This window comes from Xenia sp. Carnegie-2017, unplaced genomic scaffold (assembly GCF_021976095.1).
Source record: "Xenia sp. Carnegie-2017 unplaced genomic scaffold, XeniaSp_v1 HiC_scaffold_6, whole genome shotgun sequence".
Taxonomy (NCBI): domain Eukaryota; kingdom Metazoa; phylum Cnidaria; class Anthozoa; order Malacalcyonacea; family Xeniidae; genus Xenia; species Xenia sp. Carnegie-2017.
Window position 1 is genome coordinate 1,555,613 of NW_025813526.1, and position 12,622 is coordinate 1,568,234.

Consider the following 12,622-nt stretch of genomic DNA (forward strand, 5'->3'; position numbering starts at 1 on the left):
ACTTCTGTGAAATGAGTTTCCGCTGGGAGTCTTGTACAAGTTTTGCAATATCTTCGGAAAAAAGAAACGAGTGCATCACGACTATACCGTGTTCTTTTGAAGGATGTCCTTTTTTGTTACAATGTACTGCGCCATTTTTAAAATTTTGTGGGAAAACAGTTAATATCCATAAACACCACACATGATAGGCTACAGTTCGTAATTATAAACTTATGTAAAATTTAGTATCTTTGTAATGTAAATTTTTCATCAAATTAATGTAAATAAATTAAATTTCGGACTGCTGTGAGCAGGGGCGTAACTTCAGCTCAACGATTGGAGGGTGTAACGTCAATTTGCCGACTAAAAGGGCGTGGTCGTGACATTTTGCCAGAGAAAAGGGTGTGCTCACAAAACTGTAACTAAGGGCTTCAGCTAAAGATTTATTTTAACGTTTTACTAACTAAAGGTTGATTTTGTGAATAGTGTTTCTACTTTACATCATAACATACTTCTATCAAAAATTTACTAAAGTTTTTTGGAGATTTTTCCGTTTTTCTTTGAAACCCAAGCCGTAAGGACAGAATTAAGGTCAATCTTGTCAGCTAAGTCTCTTTCGGCAGTTAAAACAGACAAATCTTCAAGACGTTCGCTAGAAATCGTAGACTGCATGAAATTCTTTATAACTTTCATTTCACTAAACGTCCTTTCGTTTTTTGGGAAAGTTACAGGAGCAGTTAAGAGTACGTTACAACACTTATGGACAGCGGGCAGTACTGACTTATTCCTGTATGCAACATTAGCAACATCACAGTTGTTAATTACAGTCGTGCAGGTTTGTTCGTACTGTTTACAACGTTTTCAAACACACTAAATTCTGTATGCAAGTACTCAGGGTCGATAGGTGAAGACGGAGGGAGAAGCTTTTGATTCAAGTTGCTCAAGAGCTGGTTCTGTTATTAGGGGCTAAAGAATTTCTGTCAAAGGCTTTAGCTTTGACAAACATTATTCCATGTTTTCTTTGAATTCTCCGATCAGAGAATCCAAAACTTTACACATCCCTTTACGATAGTAAACTTGATAGTAAGAATTTGGTGAGTTGTTGTGGCAAACTAGTTAGTTATAACTTATAAGCAATATTCGTCGAATAAAACCAAATGACTGACAAACTCGTTCCCAGGCCAGTGTAAGCACATTTGCGACAATACTGCTCGAAAGTTTACAACATTCAGGATAAAACAATATTACCACTTCTGTATTTATTTCTGCATTGACAAATGTCAATATTTACTTTACAAATAAGCTTTATCAATTGTTTATAACGGCTTATGAATTAGTTCTTTTTATTCATTTTTAATCGTTATTAGGTTTCAAAATGATTTTCCCACTAAATTTTAGCAGTTTTGCCCGATTTTTTTATTTTTGCCCGGCAAATGATCCATTTTCAAGGATTGGTAGGTGTTGCACCCCCTCCTACCCCCTATAGTTACGCCCCTGGCTGTGAGGGCCACAGGGCTGTCATGCAAAGCCTGTCTGATATAACGGCGCTTATCGAGATATACGAACTTCAGACAAACAGCAACTGTTGAGCTAATTACCTTTTGATCCAAAGCTCTTATATTTTGCTAAATTTTGATATAAAACTTAAACAATTACACATAATGTGCAAACAAACGTGCAAAATTATACTTTTGGATGGGCCAGCACCAGTCTCCACCCCAATAGTGCCTTCTTCATATACTGCAATTGGAAAATACTGTGTTATTTCAGACTTCAAATTTATGTAAATGCTGTGAGGGCAAAACTTAACATTTCAAAAGTAAGTACTTCTAACTGCAAAATATTTTAGTATTTTACAGTTTGCAGTACTTAACAGGGTTGTCAAGCTTATTTCTTTGCTGTTTATTTATATTCATTCTAATTTTAATATAATTTTACTGGCACTACTGAAAGTTTTTTTAGTAGTATGAGAATTGTTAGAGATACCGACAAACACATGATATTTTCTTTTTGCAGTTTTTTTTCGTTGATCGTCTGTAGCATTATTTAAATCAATATAGTCAGAAAAATTAAATGCCTCACAAATGAACTTCAAATCATATTTTCACTTCATCTTGTTCATGTGGCAGTGACGGATATAGAGTACGTCAAAATGAATTACTGCAGCACATTTTTGCGTATATTTACATTTCTAAGCATAATAGAGGCCAATCCATTGGTAAAATTATATTCTTTAGAAATTAAAAACCAATAGTGTTTTTCTGAATGTAATTTGAATTTAAAATTGAGGAGCTATAATTTATTTTGACGTACACTGGATCCGCCACTGCCATGTGGTTTCAAATATCACGACACATTTTTTGATGTAATAATCCCATAAGAAAAATTAAGTCAGTGAAAACTGACCAGCATATTCCTCCACTTATGTAAGAATACTAAATGTAAGAGCAGCATATACTTAAACTCAAAAATCTAACTTACCAAACGTATTGTAAAAGGAAAAATGATAAGGATAAAAAAAGGCAATACTAAACAAATTGACTTACCAAAAAAATGAGACCTGCCAAATTCATTTAGTTCTATAATAACTGGAGCGGCTATCTCTAACATGGCTGACGCCAAATAAATGGAGGATTTGTTCCATTACCGCTGAGATTTACCGAAATTGATTGCTTTTCCGAAAATCTCACAATTTCTCTCTCCCACCTTAAGAAAGAGTGAGGAAAAAGTATATGTGTTTTTCGAACATTTGGCAAGCATTCTGTGATTAAAATCACTGTAAAAACATAAATTTCATAAGAACTAGTCTACTGTGGTTGCCAGTTGTCGTTTTCTACGACGGATGCCTTTTTTATCTATTGACGAACGAGTGATTTGTTGGCCACATATAAATGCAGATGTGCGCGTCGTAACTGTCGTTCAATGATTTGCTCGATATCAAAATGTGTAATCTGCACGAAACAAAATGTATCATATTTTATCTCAGCAAATCACGAGAGAAATGTTAGCTCATTTATTCTTATTAGTTTTTTGCTTTCTTTCATGTGATGGCCTTTTTCGCAACAATTGCACGATTTGTTTTTGCACATGCATCTCGCGTTTCGTAGCTAAATTAATAGTGAAAAAAAATATTGTATACAAACCATTAGAATTTTTGAGATTTTTGTGGTCTTCTGAACAAGAACTGCATCAAATACTTGTCAAGTTGTTGCATATTTGATTTTGTTGTAATGATTGTGAAATGGCAAAAATGCAAATAACTAATACACTTAAATTACAACAGTGTTTATAATACTTGAATACATGAATACACAATTGTGTATTTAATACTTCTCTTCTTTTTCTCTTTTTTATGTGTTTCCTATTAGCCACGTGAGTTCAGAATTTGATTGACTAATACAGCTTTCGCCTCAATAATAAATTTTATACCCATATTTAATACCAGTTGCTATGGGATTTCACCCTCTAAATATGGTGTTGTTTATAAAGAATGAAGTGCATATACACAAGGCAATAAAACCAAATGAATTAAACACATTTTGTGTTCTTTAATGCTAGAAGCATAACAGCTTTTCAAAAATTATAAAGTTATTAAACTGTACTACCTGTATTTCATTCATATTATGAAATGAATTAAGAAGCAAAAAATTGAAGAAAAACTTGGAAAAGTCAAAACATTTCCCTGGTTTGATAAAGCAGAAAATAAAGCAAATGGCAAATGTCCATTCTGTACTTTATTTGGTAAATCAGCTCAAAATAGTTTTTCAGCTAAAACTGAAATTAAGAAGAAATATATAGCACTGAGGTTTTCATTACTGAATCTTTAATGCTTCAATATAGCATGCATTACATATAAGTAACATTCAAACAGCATTCTACTAAAATAATTTAATAAAGATGTGACATGATTTTACAATTTAGTTATACCAAACACACTGCATGCATTATACAGTTGCAGTAAGTCATCATCAATCTCAGTATCAATATTGACATAAGCACAAACTTTATGACCTGTTTACATGACATTTCATCAAGCATCAAGACACACATAACCTTGTTATCTTTATTTGGTACTTGACTTTAACTTTCAAAGCATTCAAGGTATCTTTATTAAATCCATTATCTCCATCCATAGAATTAGTCCAAGTTCAAATAACTGTTGAACAGGGAAGTCTGTAAATCATTTACCTTAGTTCGTATTCAGCCTTAGCAATTGGCAGTTAGACTCTGTCTGGTCAATAGCATCTTCCAATTGTCTTAATATAGTGATCTATGAAATAGTGGTACTGCAGCATATTCCAGAAACATTTTGCTATCCGATCATATCTTCATGTTGTCAGCAAATTGATCAGAACAAACTCTGCTCTACATTATGGGACTCTTTCGGGTGATCGTTTCTTCATAGTATCTGCCAACTGAGTAGAAAGAGCAGAATCTTTTTAAAATCTCTTTCGCGTTATGGAAACTATTTTGCAAACAGATTTACGGTTTCACATATTAACAAATAAGTGGAAAAGTATGTTGATATTTAAAAACAAAAACAGGAAAACATCAGTCGGATTTTCTTGCTCAGGCTTTAAGTTCAATTGCTTTTCAATTTTTAAAGAACAGACAAAACAAATATCTCACATGTGAAAGCGACATGTTCCTTTTTTTGGACACTACGATATCCAACAATTGAATGATTGAAGTGTTGGCATTTAAAAGAAATGACAAAAGAAGATATCGAGTTTGTTTTTAAAAAATGCTGTATAATTAGCTATAGATATCAGGGAGAGGTCGAGAATATATTTTTTCTGCAAAGCGATCACTTTAGCGGAAATAGGTCCATTGGCCGCCATTTGTTTGGCGTCAGTTCCAAGTCCACTTAGCCGCTCCAGTTATTATAGAACTCAATGGTCAAATTTCAAAAACAGCTCTTAAAATTTTCTCGCCTCCAAGACCAAGACTACTTTGAATTGCGTGGTCTCCACGCGTGCATATCCCTTACTACTGAAACAAGTACGTGGGCTCATTGACCAGGAGACAACAAAGAAATTATATCAAGGTGTTATCGAACCTTATTTCTCCTGTTCCTTAGTATGGGATGAGCTCGGAGATGCTCCGAGTGATAGGCTTCAAAATCTCCAAAATTGAGCAGCCCACGTCATAATGTGTTCAACATATGACGTCCCATCTGACTACCTTCATGAATAATTGAAGTGGGATAATGCACGTACTATTCTTCAAAAACAAAAAGCTATTTTTATGTTTAAAGCACTTTACGGTCATACCCCTCTATATTTATAGGAAATTTTTAATCATAGTACATATCAGTACTCCCTAGTAAGTATATCATAGTAAATATAGAAATTCCAACGGCAAGTTGTTCATCCAAAACCTAAAACAAATTATTTAAAGCGTTCTATCTCATATAGTCGAGCTTATCTTTGGAACAGCTTGCAGTGCCACTTGGGTTAACGTCTAATCGGTTTGCTCTTCAATAAGTGATCGATATCTGGGTAATGGGAATTCTTGTTGTAATGTATAACTATGTATAACTGCCGTTAATTGACATGTATTTCAGGTTCGACCATGTTAAAAAATGTGCATGGTAACTTTTCATGAGATCGCGTTGTGTCAAGTGTGATTTTATTTAGAATCATGGCACACTGGAATAACCAAAGCAGCCGATAATAATTCAAGCACAATATAAAATTCTTTTAAAAAAGATTAACTACCTATTACATAGAACATATTACTTTATTTTCGTTTCTTTGTTCATGTATTTATAGTGTTACATCTCAACCCTTTTACTTCTTTCATAACCCGTCGAAGGCTGTAGACAGACTGCTGAAAACTTGTTTTAATAAAATTTTATATCAGTGAACGTTTAAATTCATAAGAAAGATGGAATAACCTTGCTTGAATAAGTTGTGAACTTCGAATCGTTTATCTGATTGTAAAATTGTCGCAAAAGACATCCTTTTTTTTAGGGGGATATGTTTTACTGAGAAGCGATTTGAGATAGAGTTGATATATAGGGGCAATGGTATATGTTGCTCAAAGCTTACAATGTTTCGTGAAATTTTAAAAGGAGTTTAATGCAAATTTTATTTACAATGTACAATTTGCAACATGTGGTCTTTCAGACACATGCAAAAGAATTAACGATGAAAACATTTATTAATTAATATCAAAGAGAAAAATTTGTTAAGTTATATACAAAAAACAATGGATATTTTACATTTGGCAATTTGTGTTACATCGAATATTTTAAAATAAATTATCACTCAACAGCCATATTTATGTATACATTTCTCAAATTGGTATTAAAAATAACTTAAGCTATTCCAATTCAATTCATGCTTCGTTTTTCGAAATGATTATCAATATTGTTAAACCATTTTGATGAATACAATCACGAAAGCATTCTTATCTCAACAAATCAAACACTTAAAAATGTTGCGCTAAAGCAATCTTTTATTTTGAAGTCGGTTTAGCATCATGAGCACTTACAACATGAGCACTGGTCACGTACGATTAAAAAACTATGCAAAAAAACTCTTGCATTGAATCATACTGTGCTAGTACTGAAATAGTCTTAAACACATACTCACAAAAGGTAAGCGAAAAGTGGAACTAAATTAAATTATTTGTCCTTATTTGTGCTGCAAGTTGCAAGTGACCTCCAAATAGGTCATTTCATAAGCTATGAATGCTAAATTACCTCAACATTTTAGTCAATTAAATTTTTAACAAAATACTTATTTTTTAAGTTTATTTTTTAATCAATCATTAACAACTTAAAATGTATTTGGAATTATGAACTTGTTTTTTAACATTTTTCTAGAGATTCATCTTTGAAAAATATCGAATTTGCGGGTCAACTGGCAGCTGAACTGCAAAGCATATACAATAATGATAGGCATATACAAATACATATCATTGTTGTAAGTTGCAAAGCACTGTATATATGAATATCAGTTAGTTTGAAAACGAAATAAAAAGATGCATTTTCATTTTGTTTGTGATAAATAAACAACTGAAAATGTCGGAAATATGTCAGAGCCAGATCAGCTGAAACCAGACTTTAAACCCTTTCAAAAGAAACAACAAATATGTAAAAGCACTGTTGGGGTTTTTTTACACTTCTATTTCAACTGTTTTTGCAAAATTTCTCTGTGATCAAATTTTTTGAGAAATTATTTCTCATCTCCAGGACAAATATCGAACTTTTCAAGAAATAACATGCAGCTTACTTTTGCCAAGATATGAACAGATGCATTAAAGATTTCACCAAGAGCACTGTCATCTTCTTAAAAATAAGAGAATTAAAGATTATTCAGATAGCAAATAATTTATTTCATCAACAATCGCAATCACAATCCAATGGATGGTAAAATTCAGCAAAACACTGACACATGATTCTTTGCACAAAGCTTTAGCTAGCTCAATTAAATTGAAATGAAGGTATTGTTTTAGACATTATATTATGCAATGTATGAATGAGTTAAAAATGAGCTTTTTTATTACTTAATAGCTATTAGAATAGTTTCATGCTTTTTGTAATATAAACAATGAAGTAACTGTTTTCTATATGTTACATGAAAACTTGATTTTCAGAAATTGAAACAGCAAATACCTGATTTCAGAACAATTGTTTGATAAGCAATTTTAGCTACCAATAAGGTTATTTTATTTTGAAATAAAATGAAATAGAATGAAAACCATATTGACATGAAATACATTAGCTACCAAGAACATATTTTCATGCATTTTAAAATACTTTAATGCATGCACTTTAGTCTTTTTATTTATAATGTGCTACTTAATTATTTTTATTTAAGTATAAAAAATGTTACCTGTGAAAGCATTTTCATCATCATGAAAGTTAAGTAAATTTTCTTCCCAAATGTCAAACAAGGATCGAACCAACAATGCTCGTTGTTTTAGACACGTCATCACGTTTAAGACTCGTTGGACTATGAATACAAACCATTTTAGATATCTTTGACAGTCCTTTCCATTAATTCTATCCTCAACTAACGTCTATAAAGCAAGAAGAAAAATTAATTGCTGGAGAGGCAACGTCCACCAAGGCGTCAGTGGTGATTATGATCTATTTCAATAAATATACTCGAAAAAATGCATTGAAGTAAAAGTTTAGCGACACACATGTTTTTGCATAAATTACCTGCGCAATGTAGAAAAAAATGTTCACAACCTCTTGTATTCGTCCATTGATCGCTTTGCTGCTCAGAAAATCAAAACATATTTCATCACTGCAAAGTCTTAACAGTTTAGCGATGTTCTCCCAGCACCATCCATCTAAACAAACAAAAATTTTAAATCCTTGACTCCAATTAGAATAAAATGTGTAAATAGTCAGTGCATAGACCCGATGATTGGTAGTTTAATTCAGATGAGGTAATAGAGCGCAGGTGGAGAGATCAAATACGAATGAAGATCGTTTGAAAAACCATTTCTCTTTGACTGTAAATTAAATTGATTTTCATCATCACAATCACAATCAACCACTTCACTGAAAATGGAGACTTTCAGATACTACGTTTTAAAAAATGTTATTTTTACCACATAAGGTTTTACTGAATCTTTGTGAGCAATACAGTGTCGGTGATGATACTCATGCAGTCATGCAGCTGTATCTCTTATATTTTGTCATAAACCACCAAGTAGCTCAACTTAAAATTTATCAACATAATAAATTAAAATTAATTTTTAAGGTTGCTGAAAATTGGACTGAAGTAAATTCAGAGTACTCCATTATTGTATTCAAAATTGGATTTTCAGTTGTAACAATGAATAGTTGTTTTTTGCTTGATTTCATTGAGCAGTTTCAAAAATAATGTGACAAAAATTACCATATTATTTTTTTATTTAAATTCAGTCTAAAGATAACAATTCCTATTTTTTTTTCAGTTTTACAACATTGCAAAGTCAGAAACTTTTCGATATTCCAGGCATAGTGGCTAGTGCACTCTCTATAAACCTTGATATGACCTTTTAACAAACAAATCAATGTCTAGCATTTATCGATGATAAAAGTGCGAAATATTAGCAGAAGGTTAGCATCTACATCAAATATTTTGTCGGATTTAAAATTTTTTAATTAAATACTATATACTTGTATATATGTAAGCAAATGGGCTGATTGCTCAAATACAAATTTTCTTGAGATGGGATAATGAAAGATTTCGTCTTCATATCCATGATACTTCGTGTTTCATTTGAATTGATGCAATGATATTTACTTACTGATAAGCTCTTCAATGATACTGACGATATTATTATGGTTTCTTTTCTTGTCACTATGATTGTATAAACTCATTAAAGCCAATGCAATCCCAGCAACGTCTTTATTATCAACACCAAAGAATGTGGGGTTGGTTGACACTCGATTCCAATCAATCAATTCTACAAATTTAAGTGCTAGAGGTATATGATAAATATAAAGCAATCTTATCAGCTAATAAAAATATAAATGAAAATAGTATGCACTTTAAAAAAAGGGGATTAAAGAAAATCGGGCTTGAACATTAGTTTTTTGAACTTTTGTTAATTCATTCAATTGTTTTTTGCATTTCTTCATGACTTAATATTTCAGAAAAATCACAGATAAAGCAAGTATTCATTATTCTGTATGAATTTCTATGTTAAAAAGCTTAATGAGAAAAGTTAAAGTATTTAAATTACCAACTAGATTAGATTAAAATGCTTTTGAAAATCTGAAAAATGATGAAATATTCATAACTTTGTTACGTAATGGACTGCAGGATAAAGACGGGGATTTAAATTTGAAAAGCTAAAGTCGTCTGTAAAATTAATTCGTCTTATGACTGTCTTATCCTTCCAATGATTTGAGAGAAGCATCAAAAAATTCATCTTAAGTCATCCAGACATATTATCTATCATAAATGAAAACGGCCGAAGTCATCTTCGTCAAAATACAGGGATAAGAGAATTAAGGAAAAATAAAACTTTCGTTTACCATCATTGTCGTCCTCTGGACCATAAAGCATGTAAAGCAAACGTGCTTGATGAAACAGAGGAAGTGGTGAAATCATGCGACACAACCAGAAACCTCGCTCACTGTCATCCACAGACTGATCAAGGAATATTTCACGGTAGAACACACGCACATACTTCTCGTACCAAGGTCTTGAACCAAAACCTTTCTCTAGCGCTTCTTGCAAACGCTCATCAACGCTAGAAGCAGCTTATTAAAAATAATGCGCAATTACATAAATGGAAAAAATTGAGCTTGTTTAGACTTTCTTTTTGCCACGTAAAAGAGATATTGATTCGATTCAGTATAACGGTAATTTATATTGGGAGGCGAGAATGCAAAAGTCCAAAATTAATAATTTTTTTTCGTGTTGTAAAAAGTTTTATATTTGAGACAATGTTTGACCATTCCTACGCACAACAACAAAGTTCCTCGATTTTCAACAAAATTCAGTAAATGCAAATTGCTTCATTTTCTGCTTTCAAAGATTGATTCAATGGAAAGTGGGAATACGTGGGATTGATAGCTTCAACATTATTTTTTTAAACTTCAGATTATTCAGTTACTTGTTTTTGCATTTCTATATGATGTATTACTATTTTACGGAATTTTAAGTGAAGTTGTATGGAGTTGAGCGTGAAATTGTAAAGAACTAACTTTAACTGGCTATATGTTTTCTTGACTAATACATCAAATTGAATAGCCTGGAGATTAGGTGTAGTTGATTTCATGGAATCACAAAGTCATTTCAGTTACCTTTAATGGCAATAAATGCTCGATTTTTCTCGTCCAATTCCCAGCCGTTAATAAAAGCGTGCAACATACTACCATAGCAACGGTATGCTGTATCGCAACCATAATTTTTGTAGAGCGCAGTATGCGTATCCTTAAGCTAAAAATCAAAACCATTATTAACACTAGTATCTAAGTCACCTTCCTTATATTATATAGCATTTTTAGCAGTTCCTTATTTTAGCATCTGCATTAAAATATCTTCACCTTTTCTAACAACTCTCCAACGATCTTAAGCCTTTCTCTGGTGGTAAAGAGGCATGTCAGTTTTTTTAGGAAAATACCTAAAAAGAGCAGAGTAGAGATCATGCAAATGTAAAAGGCAAAAACTAATTTATGAGGTAAATAGAAAACCAATAGCAATTTTTACTTCACAATTTACTGATGAATTTTTTTTACAGTCTGTTATTGTTGGATATAAAAAAAGCTTTGTGTAATTTGAAGTTTGAAAATTTTCTGTTTGATTTCATTCGATTAACATATTTGACGCAATAAAATCAAACATTAGTGCAGTACAGAAAATTTTATTATTGCCATTAACATAAATGTAGCAATGAAAACTTTGTTATTTGCAAGGTGAAATTAACACAACAAAAAAAGTTACGATTTATTGTATATGTAGGAAATGACTTAATAGCTAATATTGTAAAATGTCTTCTCACGGGGATGGTGGTCACTAGAGAAATATACCTATTTTTTTCGAAAGGTGTTTAAAATTTTTCAAAATGACAGTTGATAAATGACAGTAAATTTAGCGTGACGTTAAAGTCTCTAATGTATACTAACGAATTGAAAGAAGACATTCATTTTCTAGTGAAATGAAATAGCTTGTTGGAAATATGCTCATACACATTTTTTGAAACATGACTATAAACATAAATGCTTTAAAAGCAAAAAATAGTTTGCATGGTACGTCTAAATTAAGACAGCCTTCACGATTTTGTGCGTAACTATGCACATGAAAGGAATGAAACAAATAAAACTTGACTGGGAATTGGTATGAGTTGAAAAACTAAATTAAAGTAATTTACCCAAGTTTAAGAAATGGTTTGAATACTCTTTTTCTTTCACTGTGTCTTTCTTGCCTTCTTTTTGTTCAAAAATTCGTGGTTTTAAAGCAACCAATGCTTGCTTACTAAAGTGAAACGTTATCAGCTTGTCTCTCATCAGTCTAGATGACAAAGCCAGCGAGCCAAGATCTCGAAGGGGAATGTAAAGGAAAATATGGAAAAGGACTTCGTCAGAGAACACAACAAATGCTCCTAGTGGATGTCGAGTATCTTCTGCAGTAAGTGAGTGGGGCAGTTTTGCAGCGATCTTGTTGAAAAGGCGTAAGCTCGACCTTCTAGTTTTGATGTTACGAAGATACTTTAAAATTTTATTGCCCGAGCTTTCGTCTTCCATCACGCCTGAAAAAGAAAATGCCGAAAGTATATTTAAAGTTAGTTCATAAAAAACAATTTACAATAAGTTTATAAAGTATAACTTTAGACACGAACTACTACATAGCTATAAACCACGCTGTTGCTTTAAAATCACAGTAGAGAATATTTTATGGCCAAAATATTACGAATTGGATTCTTTACAAAGTATTCCAAATTTAAAACATGTTTTTGTCAAATATTCTGGCAAACAAAAGATCTGCTACTATTTTCTACTGCAAACAAACGAGAAATAAACAAGCCAAAATGAAAATGAAAATCAAAACAAACTCTTGACAGCCAAAAGTTTTCGCAACAAATGACATTAGTTTAGCTTTTTTCCACAGATATGACTCTAAAGTCTTACCTTTTGTTGTTTGTGTTGTCATTGCAGCAAATATGGCGTGCTTCAGGATAGCAA

The 12,622-nt window shown here is 32.0% G+C and overlaps 1 protein-coding gene across 1 annotated transcript; it reads right to left on the bottom strand.

The window, feature by feature from the left end:
• Window positions 1-7,163: 7,163 nt before the first annotated feature.
• LOC124458329 (F-box only protein 47-like) lies at window positions 7,164-12,590 on the bottom strand. The gene is made up of 9 exons (XM_047008365.1): window positions 12,569-12,590; window positions 11,812-12,189; window positions 10,988-11,064; window positions 10,745-10,880; window positions 9,971-10,198; window positions 9,238-9,396; window positions 8,137-8,289; window positions 7,824-8,003; window positions 7,164-7,276 (listed from the first exon to the last, which is right to left on the bottom strand). Exons 1-9 carry the CDS (start codon window positions 12,588-12,590, stop codon window positions 7,164-7,166), a joined length of 1,446 nt encoding a protein of 481 aa, XP_046864321.1.
• Window positions 12,591-12,622: the final 32 nt, after the last annotated feature.